Source organism: Tupaia chinensis, unplaced genomic scaffold (genome assembly GCF_000334495.1).
Source record: "Tupaia chinensis unplaced genomic scaffold, TupChi_1.0 Scaffold000054_1, whole genome shotgun sequence".
Lineage (NCBI taxonomy): Eukaryota > Metazoa > Chordata > Mammalia > Scandentia > Tupaiidae > Tupaia > Tupaia belangeri.
This window is the reverse complement of record NW_006159512.1, coordinates 1,975,942-1,991,605: the sequence shown is the minus strand read 5'-3', so window position 1 is coordinate 1,991,605 and position 15,664 is coordinate 1,975,942. Positions and strand designations below refer to the sequence as shown.

Here is a 15,664-nt window from a genome sequence, read left to right as displayed (position 1 = left end):
TACTCTTGATCATTTCCTTATTTTATAGGAGGTTTAAATGTTTAAAAATTAAAATATCAGTATTTCTCACCCTGATTGTCTGGTCATCAGAAGCTGTCAAAAATGATGATCCATCAGGAGAAAACATCACACCATGAACCCAACTTAGATGTCCTCTGCAATCAGCTACCTTTAAACATGAGTCTATATTCCACAACTACGGAATAAAAACAGCACGTAAGAAATCACATTCATAGTCATTTTTGTTGTCTTGTTTTATGTCATAGGGCACATGTACTCACCAGAGAGGAGAAAGAAAGAAAGAAACTGAGAGAGGGAATGAGAGAAATCATCCCGCAGGGAAGATGGCCACACTGCAATTCTCTCTCCTCCCTTCTCCTCTTGGGATTTTGGGCACACATTCACATGTGCCCCATGTGATGTCCAAGCCACTGGGTCCAGGACTTGAACCTTGGTCAGTCATGTGGGAATCCAGCACCTTAACCACCACACCACTTGCTGGTTCCAGTATTTTGAATATAGCAAAGATATTGAAAATAATGATAATGATCCAGCAATACCACGTCTAATGAATATAGCTCCAAAACACACTTAAAAATACAAAATATCTTATGCAAATTATTTAGTACAATATTATTTGTAATGGTAAACAACTAGAAATAACCCCAATGCCTATCAACAGAGGGTCAAGTGAATAAACTGTATTAATCACATAATGGAATATTATAGCCATAACAAGGAATGAGGAAAAACACCCTGATAAAGACTCATCTCTATGATATACTATTAATAGGGGGAAAAAATTAGAGTCTTCAAAAAGTTCATAGAAATGCATATTATTAAAACTATGGGACCAGCTCTGGCCTAGCAGTTGTGGAAGTTGAATACCACAGGGCCAACTGTACAAATGGAATCCTGGCCTGGTGGTTTGAGGAACTCACCAGGCGCATGTGCATACATGCCCAACAGGATGGAGAAGGGACTGCAGCATGACCACGTCCTATTGGAAAGTACTTTCTCTCTCTGTTGAGCACTGTGCCCTCTGACAATATAAGTAAATGAATGAATGAATGAATGAAATATGCATGGATTTCAAAAAATCTTCATACCAAAAAAATCACACCTTTATTCCATTTTCCCATGAACTTTTTGACTTACCCTCACATACTAAATTACCTTTTATATAAGAGATAGAAATATTAATATGTGAACATAGAGATAGATATAGATATGCGTGCAGATATATGCATATGATTTATAACATTGGAAGGCTTAACCAAAACCAAAAATAATTACCTATGGGAAAAGGAGAAAAAAGTGGATAGGAAGGGCTAGGGATGAAAGCAGGACTTCTCCAAATACAAGTTATTATATACCTTGACCCTGAAGGCATTCAAATGTCTTACCTATTTTTTACAAATTAATCTAAAAATATAATAAGATGACTATTTTCTACTTATACTGTCATCTAGCCTTTATTTCAACCCTACAACAAATGAGTGCACTAACTGTAACATATACACAGTTCTCTTATTATTCACGCTTTATTACAAATTGTCAGAAACTGCCAGCAGCCTGGCTGTATTTTGTCCTGGGTTCTGCCATAAATTACTCAAATATATTCCAGTCTAATGAAGTACCATATGTGCCTAAGTTCCTCTCATTACACTCCGAATTACAGATTTACTTTATGATTTCAAAACTAGCATGGACATAGCAAGCACTTCATCACATGCCCAGTGGTTTTCATTCAGGGAGTTCTATGATCACAAACCAATTACACAAAATTTTCTCTGCCTTATCTCTAGAGTCCAAGCTGGAGCATACAGAACTAAAGACCAAAAATGGAAGTGGCTCCACAACTGAAAAACTCCCCTCCAGAATTCCTCCTTTTCTTCCCTCTTGCTCTGTCTCTAGTTCTTCCATTTTTGGTCACTTACAGCCTCCAGAACCAAGTCCCTACATTTCAAGAAGGGAGACACTGTTTCCTAAGGATGGCAAGGGGTAAATATTTTATAAGTGACAGGATATGCTAAAAGGTTTAGTCCTCTCTGCCTTCTCAAAATCTTGATAAAACCAAGAGAGGGTAAAATTCTAGTCATACCTACCTTCAGAATCTACCTGTAAGGTTTAAAACATCCTAGCAGATTCAGTTCAAGCCCTCTGCCCAAGAGAACCCTGCCTGTACTTCCTACTTCTTCCCACTGGTTTGAACAGGGCTGAACTTTTTCACACTCTGCCTCTGCTTGCAATGGGATGCTTCTCAGAAGGCACGTTCTTCAGTGTTACTTGCACTGCTGCATTTAAAATTAGAAGCCTATGGGAACCAGCAGTTAGCGTAATGGCTATGTCGCTGGATTCCCACGTAGTCGACCGCGGTTCGTGTCCCGGACCCGGTGGCTTAAAACTCACGCTGGGCGCGTGTGCGTGCGTGCCCAAGATCCCGAGAGGAGAATGGAGGAGAGGGGATTGCGGCGTGACCATCCCCCCTGGGGGGTGATTTCTCGCTTTCTGTCTCTATGTCTCTCTCTGTCTGTCTGGCAAGCGCACGCGCCCTACAGTGAAAATCTCTCAAAAAAAAAAAAAATTAGAAGAGCCTATGAAGCTCCTGCTCTCACTCTCGGCCTATCTGTACCTCCATGCTGAGGGGCTATAGCTTAGGAATTCTCCCCCAACACCTTCACAGTAAGGAGCAATGTTGGCAAATTCACTAAAAACGGCTGAAATAAGCACAGGACATTGAAGAAGTGAAGTGCCTGTTGTAGTCAAGACTTCCTTGAAAGGGAGCCTGTGAATCAAGTGGATTTCCCTATTTTTCAGACAGTGACTCATATCCAGCCTCTCAGAACTGTAATCTCAAAGGCTGCAATGACCTGGTGGTCAGAATAACCCAAAGGATAAGAGTAAGAAAGCTTGGAAAAACTAATCTATCACTGAAGGAAAAATATAATACATTGCTTTTTGAAAAAATTAATCCAACAATTCACTAGGTAGAATTGCTCCTAGGCTGGTTAGGTAAAAACTTTGAAGGTAAAAGATAAGTGCAAAATTATAAAGACATCATTTATAAGAGTCATTTTATTCATTAGTGGCTGGAAATGTACATCCTATCTTGACTAATTCTAAGTTCCATTTTATTCTACTCGATCTGAAAAAAAACTAAACTAGATTCATCTCTCGTCATTTGTTTTAAAAAGAAAAAGGCTTGTGCCTATACTGTTTAAGAAATGCCATGCACTATACTGTTTAAGAGAAGCCATGCTTCTGACTAGGAAACCGGCCCCCATTCTACTGCTCCCCCAGACCCCAGCCCATGCTAGGCATTCAATAAATGCTTGGGATATGATACTGTCATTCCCTGTCAGACTGTCAGACCAAGTCTTCCATCACTGTAAAAGCAATACTGCTGACTATACAGTCTAACACTGCAAAGTTATAAGCCATTACACTATGAAGAAAATATAATTTCCCAAGTAAGCATCATCAGCAATTAGCGGTTTAGGCAGCCCATTCTGTGTCATCCTTGGAGCTCAAAAGACCTAGACTCCACAGAATAAATTCATTACTCACCTCCACACAGTACTGGGACAAAGCTACCACTGCCAAATTGTTTTGGGGGGAGAAGTCGCAGTATTGGATGGTGCTGTGATGACCTGCATGGATTTCTGCCAATAGGCCACTGGTATGAATGTCAAAGAGCTGTCAACATAAATGGAAATATCTATGAAGGTAAAGTATCATAAAAGATAAGATATACCCAAACTGAATATAATTTTTTAAGGTATTTACCACAGGGAGCACACATGCACCGAAAAGAGACGGAGAGAAAAGTAGAGAGAAAGCATTCCCTGGGGGGATGACTATGACGCAATCCCTTCTCCACTCTCCTCTTGGGATTCTGGTCACACACACACATGATGAGCCCAGTGTGATTTTCAAGCCGCCAGGTCTGGGTTTTAAAGTGTGGTCAGCCATGTGGGAATCCAGCACCTTAACAACCATGCCACCTGCTGGCTCCTATAAATGTATTTTTTTTTAAATCTGTTCCCATTTCAAATATAAAATATAAGTCCTAAAAAATACCATAATTACTGATAACCAACATAATTATTGAGTCATAAATAAGATCAATATATATACACTTTAAAAAGATTATTCAATTTTGAACATTTTTTCTGTAAAGGAAAACTTAACACAGATGATCTCTCAAGCTGGCCTAGAGAGATAAACCTACATGAATAAATGAATGGACTGGCTGAATTAACATACAGAGCAGTTCTCTCTAATGCTTGCTTATTAAAAGAGAAAATGCAAACTCATAAATGAAGATGATCCAAGAAACATAGAGCAGAGAATTGCTAAAATAAAATTTGCTCAATCATTCCTATTTTTCTCCAGAGCTACCAAATTACTCCATTATGATTAATCATTTCTATTTTTTAACAAAAAAAAGTTTGAGTCATTCAACCTTCTTCACTTCAATTTGTGAAGGATTTTTAAGTGCTGAAATACTCTCCCAGAGTGTTTACTAAATGATAAAATGATAAATACTTGATACATGTATTGATAAAGTATAGCAATTTAAAACCAAGGTATATCCTGAGAAAGGAAAAAACAAAATGCTTCCGGTGGGAGCCATGAAGATATTTAGCCCTGCAAGCATGCACAGATGGTAAGGAGCACAGCATTGGAGGTCAAAAACAAAGAACAGGAATCATATTTAAAATGCTTCCCAGGGGGACCAGCAGTTAGCGTAATGGCTATGTTGCTGGACTCCCACGTAGTCGACCGCGGTTCGCGTCCCGGACCCGGTAACTTAAAACTCACGCCGGGCATGTGTGCGTGTGTGCCCAAGATCCCCAAAAGGAGAATGGAGGAGAAGGGATTACGGCGTGGCTTTCTGTCTCTCTGTCTGTCTGGCAAGCGCACGAGCCCTATAGCGATATAAAAAAACCTCTCAAAAAAAAAAAATCTTCCCAGGACAAATCATTCTTTAAAATTACTGGCTGAAAGTGATGGAGAAAAAGTGGCAAACATGGAATAGGCAGTTACTGGCAGAAGAAGAGAAAAGGACTAATAATAGGACTATACTAATACTGTAAGAGTTAGACAGAAATAAAAGGGAGAGGAAAGAGACATCAAAGAGCAAGAAACTGGGACCTGCATGTGGTTAAGAGTGATCTTAGCTTTATTTTAGCATGGTATAACAGGGAGCTAGTCTATAGACTTTTAAAAGAAGGCAATATAAAGTTATTTGCTTCTTCCACTGGAACAAATCTTTCAAAACCTTTATCTAAAATAATATTTTGCTTGGGCCAGCAGGTAGCATGGAGCTTAGGGCTGCTGGGCCGCAGAGAGTCAGTTTTGCAGTTCAAGACCCAGATCTGGTGGCTTGACAATCATGCCAAGCACATGTGCATGTGTGTCCAAAATCTCAATTAAGAGAACGGTGAAGGGACTGTGGTGTGACTATCCCCCAGAAGGTGACTTCTCACCTTCTCTCTTTCTCTCTCTCTCTCCCCTCCTTCTCTCCTCCAGAGGGTGATTTCTCACTTCCCTTCTTTCTCTCTCTCTGTCCCTGTCTCTCTCCAGTGAGCACATGCATCCTATAGCAAAGGCTAAAAAAAAAAATTGCCATCATATTTTGCCCAATATTATTGGTCATTAGGAAAACACAGATCAAACCACAGTGAGGTACTATTTCATACTTACTAAAATGGTTACAAATTTTTAAATGGAGAAGTGTTATCAAGAATGTGAGTAAACTGAAACCCTTGTACATTGCTAGTGGGGATGTAAAATGTACAACCACAGTAAAAGTCTGGTGGGTCCTCAAAAAGCTAAATATAGAATTATCATTTGACCTAGCAGTTCTACTCCTAGTTATGTACACAAAAGAACTGAAAACAGGGACTCATAAAAGATACTTGTACAGCAATGTTCATTGCAGCATTATTCACAATAGCCAAAAGGAGGAAACAAGGGACCAGCAGATGTCACAATAGTTATATCGCTGGACTCGCATGTAGTAAACTGCGGTTAGAGTCCTGGACTCAGTATCTTAAAACTCACAATGTGGGGACCAGCAGTTAGCGTAATGGCTATGTCGCTGGACTCCCACGTAGTCGACCGCGGTTCGAGTCCCGGACCCAGTGGCTTAAACTCACGCCGGGCGCGTGTGCGTGCATGCCCAAGATCCTGAGAGGAGAATGGAGAAGAAGGGATTGCGGTGTGGCCATCCCCCCTGGGGGGTGATTTCCTGCTTTCTGTCTCTCTGTCTCTCTCTGTCTGTCTGGCGAACGCACGCACCCTATAGCAAAAACCTCTCCAAAAAAAAAAAAAAAACTCACAATGTGTATGTGCGTACATGCCCAAAATTCTGAAAGGAAAATGGAGGAGAAGGGACCGCAGCATGGCCTTTCCATCTTGGGGGTGATTTCTTGCTTTCTGTCTTTCTGTCTCTCTGGCAAATGCACACACCTTAAAGCAAAAATCTGTCTTTAAAAAAAAAAAGAGAGAGAGAGAGGGGGACCAACAGCGTAATGGCTATGTCACTGAACTCCCATGTAGTCGACCACAGTTCAAGTCCCAGACCTGGTGGTTTAACTCAGGCCAGGTGTGTATGCATGCGTGCCCAAGATCCCGAGAGGAGAATGGAGAAGAAGGGATTGCGGCGTGGCCATCCTCCCTGGAGGGGGGGGGATTTCTTGCTTTCTATCTTTCTGTCTCTCTCTCTTTCTGGTGAGCACATGTGCCATACAGCAAAACAAACAAACAAACAAACATCTCTCCAAAAACAAAGAGAAGAAACAAGCCAAATGTCCAGTGACAGAAGAACAAATAAACAATATGTGTGTGTGTGTGTGTGTGTGTATATATATATATATATATATATATATAGAGAGAGAGAGAGAGAGAGAGAGAGAGAGGAATATTATAGAGCCATAAAAAGGAATGGAGTCCAGATACCTACTACAACATGGATGAGCCTTGAAAATATTATGGCTGGGCTGGCTCCAAAGCCTAGTGGTTAAAGGAGCTAAATCCCACAGGGCCAAATGAGCAGTTAGAGTCTCGGCCCCAACAACTTGAAAAACGAACCAGGTGTATATGCATGTGTGCTCAGAACTCTGATAGGATGGAGTAATAGTGGAGAAGGGACTGTAGAAATTACCATAGCCCACTGGGGAGTGTCTCCTCTCTCTTTTGTCTCTCTCGGGTAAACATATTCCCTCTCTGCCAAATTTAAAAGAGAGAAAAGAAAACATTATGCTCACTGAATGAACCAGACACAAAAAAGGCCAATTACATGATTCCATTTACATTAATTATCTAGAACAGGAAAATTCTAAGATTATATTAGAGGTTACCAGGAGGTAGGGGAACAGGGACTGGGGAGTCATTTCTTAATAGCTACATAGTTTCTCTTTAGGGTGATGAAAAATTTTGGGCAATACACAGTGACAATGGCTGCACAACATTATAAATGAAATTGACATTGAATTATACATTTTAAAAAGGTTAAAATAGCAAATTTTACATTGTATATATTTTACTACAACATGCAAGTGCCCTATAGCAAAAACCTCTCCAAAAAAAAAGAAAAGAAAAGAAAAGAAAATCTTGCAAATACAAATGGTTCTTTTCTGTTCTCATAGACTTTAACAAACTTAAAACAAAAGGAGATATTTTATTTTTTTCTCTTAGATTTCGACCAAGGGATATAAGCCAAAAGCAGCTAAAATCCAAAAGTCATAGCCACTAGATCAATAACCATCATTGGGACCAGCAGATGGTATAATGGTTACGTAGCTGGATTCCCATATTGTCAACCACAGTTCAAGTTCTGGATCCAGCTGCTTAAAACTCATGCCAGGGGCTTGTGTGTACATGCCCAAGATCCTGAGAGAAGAATGAAGGAGAAGGGATTGTGGCATGGCCATACCCCCTGGGGGTGATTTCTTGCTTTCTGTCTCTCTGTCTGCCCAGCGAGCACACATGCCCTACAGTAAAAATCTCTCTTTAAAAAAATAATAAATAACCATGATAAACATGGTCCCTCAGAGAGTTTTTATAATTATAGTGTATGTGCATATACATGTGTGTATGTGTGTGTGTGTATATATATATATGTGTGTGTGTGTGTGTGTGTACATATATAGACACAGAGACAGAGAGGGAGGGAAAGTGAAAAATCCACCCCTACCATGGGGATGGCCACACCACAATCCCTTGTCCTCTATGCTTATCTTGGGATTTGGGGCATATATGCACCTAGTATGATTTTCAAGCTGCCAGGTCTGGGACTCAAACCAGTTAGCCATGTGGGACTCAAGTGCCTTAACTACCACACTACCTGTGGCCCCATAATTATAGTTTATAATTAAATTATACTCTTTGAAATAATAATACCCCTTAGTCAATTCTTTTAAATTACTGTTAGGATAGACACTGAGACATAAATCAGAAGGCCTGGCTCTCCTAATCATGAAATAACTTTGGGTAAATTATTTGGCTGCTCTGACCCTCAGCTGCCTCATTATCATCACAAGATTACTGCAATCTTCTGTGTCTCTTAGATATTTGTAACAAAAGAAATTATATGTGAGAGCACTCTGAATACCACAAATATAAAAGCTATTATTACATATGAAAAAGAAAGCACTTTCTTGTCATTTCCTTTTTTTGTATAACATCCTCTTTTACTCTACAAAAATGTCAAAATCTTGTTCAGTCATTGGCAAGTACTTTTTTCTTCTTCTTTTTTTTTTTTTAGGTTTTTGCAATAGGGCTTGTACGCTCACCAGAGAGAGACGGTGCAAAATATTGTGAGAAATCACCCTCCAGAGGGGGTGGTGACACCACAATCCCTTTTTATCCATTCTCCTCCTAGGATTTTGGGCACACACGCACACATGCCTAGTATGAGTTTCAAACTGCTGGTTCCAGGACTCGAACCTCAGTTGCCCACGTGGGAGTCCAACACCTTAACCACCATGCCACATGTTAGTCCCATATTTCTATTAGAGTCACCAAATCATATAATTTTAGGAGTAAGAAAGCATTTTTAAAATCACCTAAACTAATGTATTTGAAATTAAAAAAAAAAAAATGGGGGAGGGAAGAATGAAGAAGGAAGAAGAAAAGGAATAATGCAGATAGTTTCCCATGTTTTAAGTAAGTTGGAGGAATATGGGACTCAGCAACATAGGCTGTTTGAATATCACAGAACTTCTTGAGGCCGTGAATGCATGAGTTTGCACTGCGTACCTCTAACAAGGGAAAGCCACACGTACTGCTTCACGAACCCGGGTGCCCGTGAGACCTTTTCTCACAAGGCCATCTGCATCCCCTGGAGCATAGTTCCAAACACTATGACAGGTTAGCAAACATGCCCCAAAACACACAGCCAGACTTTATCTATAATAATAAACAGTGTGAAAAGCAGTAACCCATAGAAATTTTAATTTTTTTTAAAATCAGGTTAACTTTAGCTTTTTAAAATACTTACAAAGATTTTATTTTTTGCTGCCACCATTAGCCTTTCACCATCAGCAGACCACGAGCAACATTTCACTATTACTTCCATATCCTCTTGAGGATCCTCTGAATTTAGGAAGAACTGCTTCACATTAATGCTTTTCTTCTCGTTTGCTGATCTCACATCCCAAAGCTTCAAATTTAAAAAATTACAAACAAAACAAAACAAAGTGTGTTTTACTCTCAGATCATACCTTTAGAATTCCACCAAAATTAAATGTCACACAAACTTACTCATTTCACCTAATGAATTATTTTAAACTAGCAAGACTTTTGTAAAACTTAAATTAAGTACTCCAGTTTCATTCACCACTTTCTAAAAAAAAAAAAGGCTGAAAGTACTATCTACAATGCAAAACGCAGAATGTCAAGTTATTTAAGTCAAAAATTAATCAGGCCTTACGCGGTGTGGACAAAGATACAGATTAGCTGAGGACAGTAAATATGCACGGGAAGAAAGGTGCGATTAAGAGACACACAACTTGCCAATGCTGCCCTCTGCTGTGCTAAGTGTGAAGTGTGCGTCACAACTACCGCATAGTGCAGCAGGAAGACAGTCCATCCTGAGTTATAACCTAGCAGAGCATCCAGAGACGTATACAGTCCCTGAAAATAAAAACAAAAATATGCTGAAAGGAGGGAAGACTTCCTGTGTGCTTGGTACAACTATAAAATTAACTGGGTCCTGAGGAATGGGGTACAAAATACTCTTAACCTCACTTACTAGCAGAGCTACGTGAATGGCACAAAAGACAAAGGGTTTTAAGAAGATCCACATTCACTCACCTGGACCTTGAACAGTGTCCCAACTTCAGAGTGACAATGGTTATGACCATTTTCAGACTAAGGGATGGGGTGGGGGGAAGAAGAGGGAGAAAGGGAGGGAAGGAGGGAAGGACAAAGAGGAGAGGAGAGGAGAGGAGAGGAGAGGAGAGGAGAGGAGGGACAAGGGATTAAAAGCAAACAAGCAAGCTAGCTAGCTGGGCCAGACAGTGGCAGAGTAGTGGCACAGTTAGGCCCACATGAGAAAGGTCCTAGGTTCACGATCCAGGACCTTGCTGAGTACAAGTGTATATGCACATGCCTGTAATCCCAGCTGTCTGGGACTGTGGGTGGACTGCAGTATGGGGATCCTATTAGGATGCTATTCTCTGTTTGTATGTCCCTTTCATAGAAGAAACAAAAAAAATAAACTCTAAAAGGAAATTAAAAAAAAAAAAAAAAAAAACTATTTCTCTGGTTTTAACTCAGCTTCCAAAGCACAACTCCCAGGCAAAGCCTGATTTGTCTTGCCAGGCACATTTTTAAAGCTCTCTTGCAGTTAGAGAAGTACTAAATATACAAATATGGCCAAAACTAAAACCTTTTCCTTTATAACAACTACGGATAAACTGGATAAAGCAAAAGAAACAGCAGGTACTAAAATAGACTTCCATAACACTAAAGAGGAAAAAGAAAACCCACATATAAATACCAGAAATTTCCGTTTGATCGGTCAGATTATACGAGAAGTCATACTCTGTTTCCCTATTAATATGAAAAACAGGGAACCAGCAGTTAGCGTAATGGCTATGTCGCTGGACTCCCACGTAGTCGACTGCGGTTCGCGTCCTGGACCCGGTGGCTTAAAACTCACGCCAGGCGCGTGTGCATGCGTGCCCAAGATCCCAAGAGGAGAATGGAGGAGAAGGGATTGCGGCGTGACCATTCCTCCTGGGGGGTGATTTCTCGCTTTCTGTCTATGTCTCTGTCTGTCTGGTGAGCGCACGCGCCCTATAGCAAAAACCTCTCAAAAAAAAACAAAGCAACCACTGCCTAGACTTAAGAAAGAAAAAGGATGTAGTGGTAATACACTGCTCAAGAGAAGCCGAGTTCCACATGGTGTCTTTTTGAATCCCCAGTCTGGGTGCCTTCGACACACAGGACACACACGAGTATCCAAGCTGCCACAGGCTGGAGGACAAGAAGAGGAGGACTGTGGCATGACCAGACTCTGTGGAGGGTGCTACTCTTGTGAACGGCACTCTCTCTTTCTCTCTTTCTCCCCCCACCTCCTCCCTCCCCCATATGCATGTGTACCTGCATCCTCATGAATAAGTAAAGAATATATAAAATAAAAAAGAAAGGAAAGAGAAAATAATCCAAATTCATCTACCTGCTAACTACGTCTGCTTCTGGACTGACTTCTGCTCGTATCCAAGCAATGATGAAACCCCACATATCGAGGGACCTTGTAAAGTACTGGGTTGTCGGGAAAGTCATGATGCATTTTTACATAGAAAAACGGAAAAATACATCATAACTTTCCAGACGACCTAATAAAACCAATATTTCATCTTCAGTAAGTCACTGTACTGTATCCAGGGTCTCCATATACACCCCAGGCCTTTGTGTGCTTTAAATAGCAATTTTTAAATAAAACACACACTATGAAATAGTTTCTCATCAAAGACTGAAAAAACATGCTTATCAATGTGGTGCTGCAAAAAGCTTAGGAAATTACAGAGTCACTTGGGGCAGGAAATAATTTTACAGTTCTCATTCTCTCAGAAGGTAAAAGCTTTCGAAGAGCTTGACCTTGAGATGCTGCTATTTAGCATCGTTTTGCAGGACCTCTGCTTACTACATGTCACTGTATCAGTGTGAATCAGGCAACAACACTGGCTTAAAATAGCACCGTGGGAAAGCCACCACCAACACAGGCAATTCTCACCGAGAGAGCAATAATGCCTGTCTCCTACTGCTAGTGCTCTGTGATCTCGTCACACATGAAAACAAAAATCAAAATGCGGTCCCTGACAAATGCAGACTTTTTAAAATTTCTGTTTGGTTTGAAGAGGTCTTGGTTTGACCTGAATGGACACGGCAAGGGTGTACCATCTTTGACACATTTATTAAACACGATGCTAGTCACCCTGAGATGATATAAATAATATAGTTCAGATATAGATACCACCTGCAAGACGTTTACGGGCCAGTAGGACTAGTACATAAACGACCTAATGCAACACAAGTCAGAGGTGTCACTTGAGAGAAAGGCCATAGCACAGTAGTAATGCCGTATTCAAGTTGTGGCTCAAGGGAGCAGGATGCGGCCACCTTACTCTATCTGCCGAAAATCCGCCTACCATGTGTGCACGTACGATGGACAGAATTCCTGACATCGAAAGCACAGGAGGAAAATTCCAGGATGTACAGGCTAGGCTAAGGGGTCAGCATAGGCTAAAGGACAAGACAGGAAAGTGAAGACTTTTATTTATTTTAGAGATTTTGCCATGGGGTGTGTGTGCTCACCGGAGACAGAGAGACAGAGACAGTGAAGGGGAAAGTGAGAAATCACCCCTAAGAGGGGATAGCCATACCATAATCCCTTCTGCTCCAGGGATCTTGGGCATGCACACACCCGGCATGATTTTCAGGCCACTAGGTCTAGGACTCAAACCATGGTCGGCCACGGGAGAGTCAGCAACATAATCACCATACCCATCTGCTGGCCCCGTGAAGACAATTTTTACAAAAAGTTCGATCTATTTTAGCATCAGGTGCCTGCATCCCTCCTTAGCAAAGTCCTCATGTGATCCCAGATGACACTCTACTACATACTTTTATCATTTTCCCCGTTCCTCTATTTACTTGCATTTCTTACCAACTCAATTCTGAACAATATCAGGCCAAAAAGCTTCCTTTCTTTCTCTTTTTGGTATTTAAAACATAAATGCCTAGAACAGCACTGATACAGTAAGTAATGTATTTATTGAACAATAAATGTGTAATAAATACATTTTAAGTGAAAAGACAGATTACTCTCTCAAATTTTAAACACAGGTGAGTAGAGACAATAGTGTTACTGAAAGAAATAGGATTCAAGTTAAAGACACAGACAGAACACATACATCCTGCACCGTTCCCTCCCAAAACTCAGGTAAAACCACAGTAAAGTGAGTCTTTCTCTGTAGGCAAAATACACAAGGTGAAGAAGAATACAGACAAAGAGACTAATGAAGAAATCATAAAGTCTATAAAGCAGAAAGACAAGTGATAGGAGACTCTTAAAAAATTGAACCCTGAGCCTGCAGTGGGGGAAACTAAGCAGACTAATTCACACCACAAAACTCTCTTGCATCTCATCAGGAAGGGCTGCTACCAGATCTCCCAGTAAGGGTGGGGCTAAGGCAGAAGGACTCTTCAAAAGTCCACTGAAATCCCCTCTCCAACTGGGTCATTCAGGAGGATGATGCTCCTACTTTAGTAAAGAACAGAGGATTCCATACCCAACACAATTGACAGCAGGTCACAATACTGAAAATAGGAAAATTAAGTCTAGGGCCAGTCCCTTTTCTGGTGATTAAAAAAACTGGATTCGGGATCAGCAGATGGCGTAATGGCTACATCACTGGCCTCCCATGTAGCTGAACATGGTTGGAGGCCCAGATCCGGTGGCTTACACTCAACGCCAGGCATGTGTGTGTGCATGCCCAAGATCCTGAGAGGAGAATGGAGGAGAAGGGACTGCAGCATGGCCATCCCCCCCAGGGGGTGATTTCTCGCTTTCTGTCTCTCTGTCTCTCTGGTAAGCACATGCACCCTATAGCAAAAACCTCTCCAAAAAAAAAAAAAGAAATTTGGATTCGGGGACGAGCACAATGGTTATGTCACTGGATTTCCATGTAGTCAACCGGGGTTTGAGTTCCGGCAGCTTAAAATTCACATCGGGCATGTGTGCATGCATGCCCAAAATCCTAAGAGGAGAAGGGATGAGCGCACATGTACATATGTCCAAATTCCCAACAGAGTGGAGAACTGGAGGAGAAAGGGCTGCAGCATGACTGCACCCCATTAAGGAGTGCTTTCTCCCTACCCTCTTCCTCTCTTTATCTCTCTCTGGGAAGTACACACATCCTCTACAAATTCAAACAGAGAGAGAGAGAAAGTCTATGGACTAGACGCTGGTGCAGCAGTAAAACAGGACGCTCTGTGCAACAATCTCACACAGGAAGGTTCTGAGGTCAAGAAGCAAGACCTCTCTGAGTATACTAGGAACATGTGTGCCCATGATCCAGGGCTGGCTGAAGCTGGAAGGTAGATCAAGAACCCTGTTGGGGGGACTGTCTATCTCTCACTCTCACTCATACAAGAAATAAATCAATAAACTTTTTAAAAGGCACAGAGAGAAAAATATGTATTCTACAAAATGTTGAAATCTCTGTCTAGATAGCATCTCAGAACTCGCCAGCCAGATTTATATACTACATGTAGGAGACTGATAATCTCTGAACATCCAACCATATCAAGACAAAAGACATAGAGACTCTGACTTCACGGGAACCAGCAGTTAGTGTAATGGCTATGTCGTTGGACTCCCACGTAGTCGACCGCTGTTTGCATCCCGGACCCAGTGGCTTAAAACTCACGCCGGGCACGTGTGCATGCATGCCCAGGATCCCGAGAGGAGAATGGAGGAGAAGGGATTGTGGCGTGACCATCCCCCCTGGGGGGTGACTTCTCGCTTTCTGTCTCTATGTCTCTGTCTGTCTGTCTGGTGAGTGCACACACCCTATAGCGAAAATCTCTCCGAAAATAAAAAAAGACTCTGACTTCAGGAATTCACCACTGAAACATGACATTAAGATAATTCTATAGGTAAACAACAAAAAGTTCACATCAGGTTTTTGGTACTCTTAAATATGAGCAGATAGTTAAAGATCAGACAGCTAAAATATATCTCTAAAATGCACAGAGAAACTAAACCTAACAAACGGAAAAACAGCAACTATACAGTGTAGGGACATGTTCAAAGAGAGACCCTGAGGATGTGGGGACAGGCTCTGAGCAAACATCACCTAGCCCTTTGGGCTATGACAGAACCTTGCAGCTTGTCATTTCCTTGACTAGTACTGCAAGCAGAGCAAAGGGTGGAATTTTCTAGGGGGCTTCCAACAGATACATCTGATGGAATTCAGGACACATCCTGACCCCAATTAGCTAAGTCCAACCCCTGCTCTGCTTCTGTAAGATTCTTTAGCCTTGTCAACATCCCTTTGATGTAGCTTCGTCACAGTCACACCTGCAGCTAGGCTTCTTGCCACTAGAAAAGAGGTTTATTGGGATTTCTCTTTGATATGGA

General features: G+C 41.3%; 1 protein-coding gene across 4 annotated transcripts in view; it reads right to left on the bottom strand.

Moving 5' to 3' along the window:
- Window positions 1-15,664, bottom strand: part of APAF1 (apoptotic peptidase activating factor 1) — a 104,800-nt gene that overhangs the window by 40,775 nt on the left and 48,361 nt on the right. For 2 of the 4 annotated variants that reach the window (XM_014591696.2, XM_006141372.3), the window contains 3 exons: window positions 9,512-9,673; window positions 3,571-3,699; window positions 71-196 (listed from right to left, as the gene is read on the bottom strand). In XM_014591696.2, coding sequence (XP_014447182.1) covers window positions 71-196; window positions 3,571-3,699; window positions 9,512-9,673 — 417 coding nt within the window. Of the gene's footprint in view, window positions 1-70; window positions 197-3,570; window positions 3,700-9,511; window positions 9,674-9,701; window positions 10,147-11,043; window positions 11,068-15,664 lie in introns of those variants that run through there. The other 2 variants (XM_027775627.1, XM_027775631.1) reach the window with 2 other exon arrangements.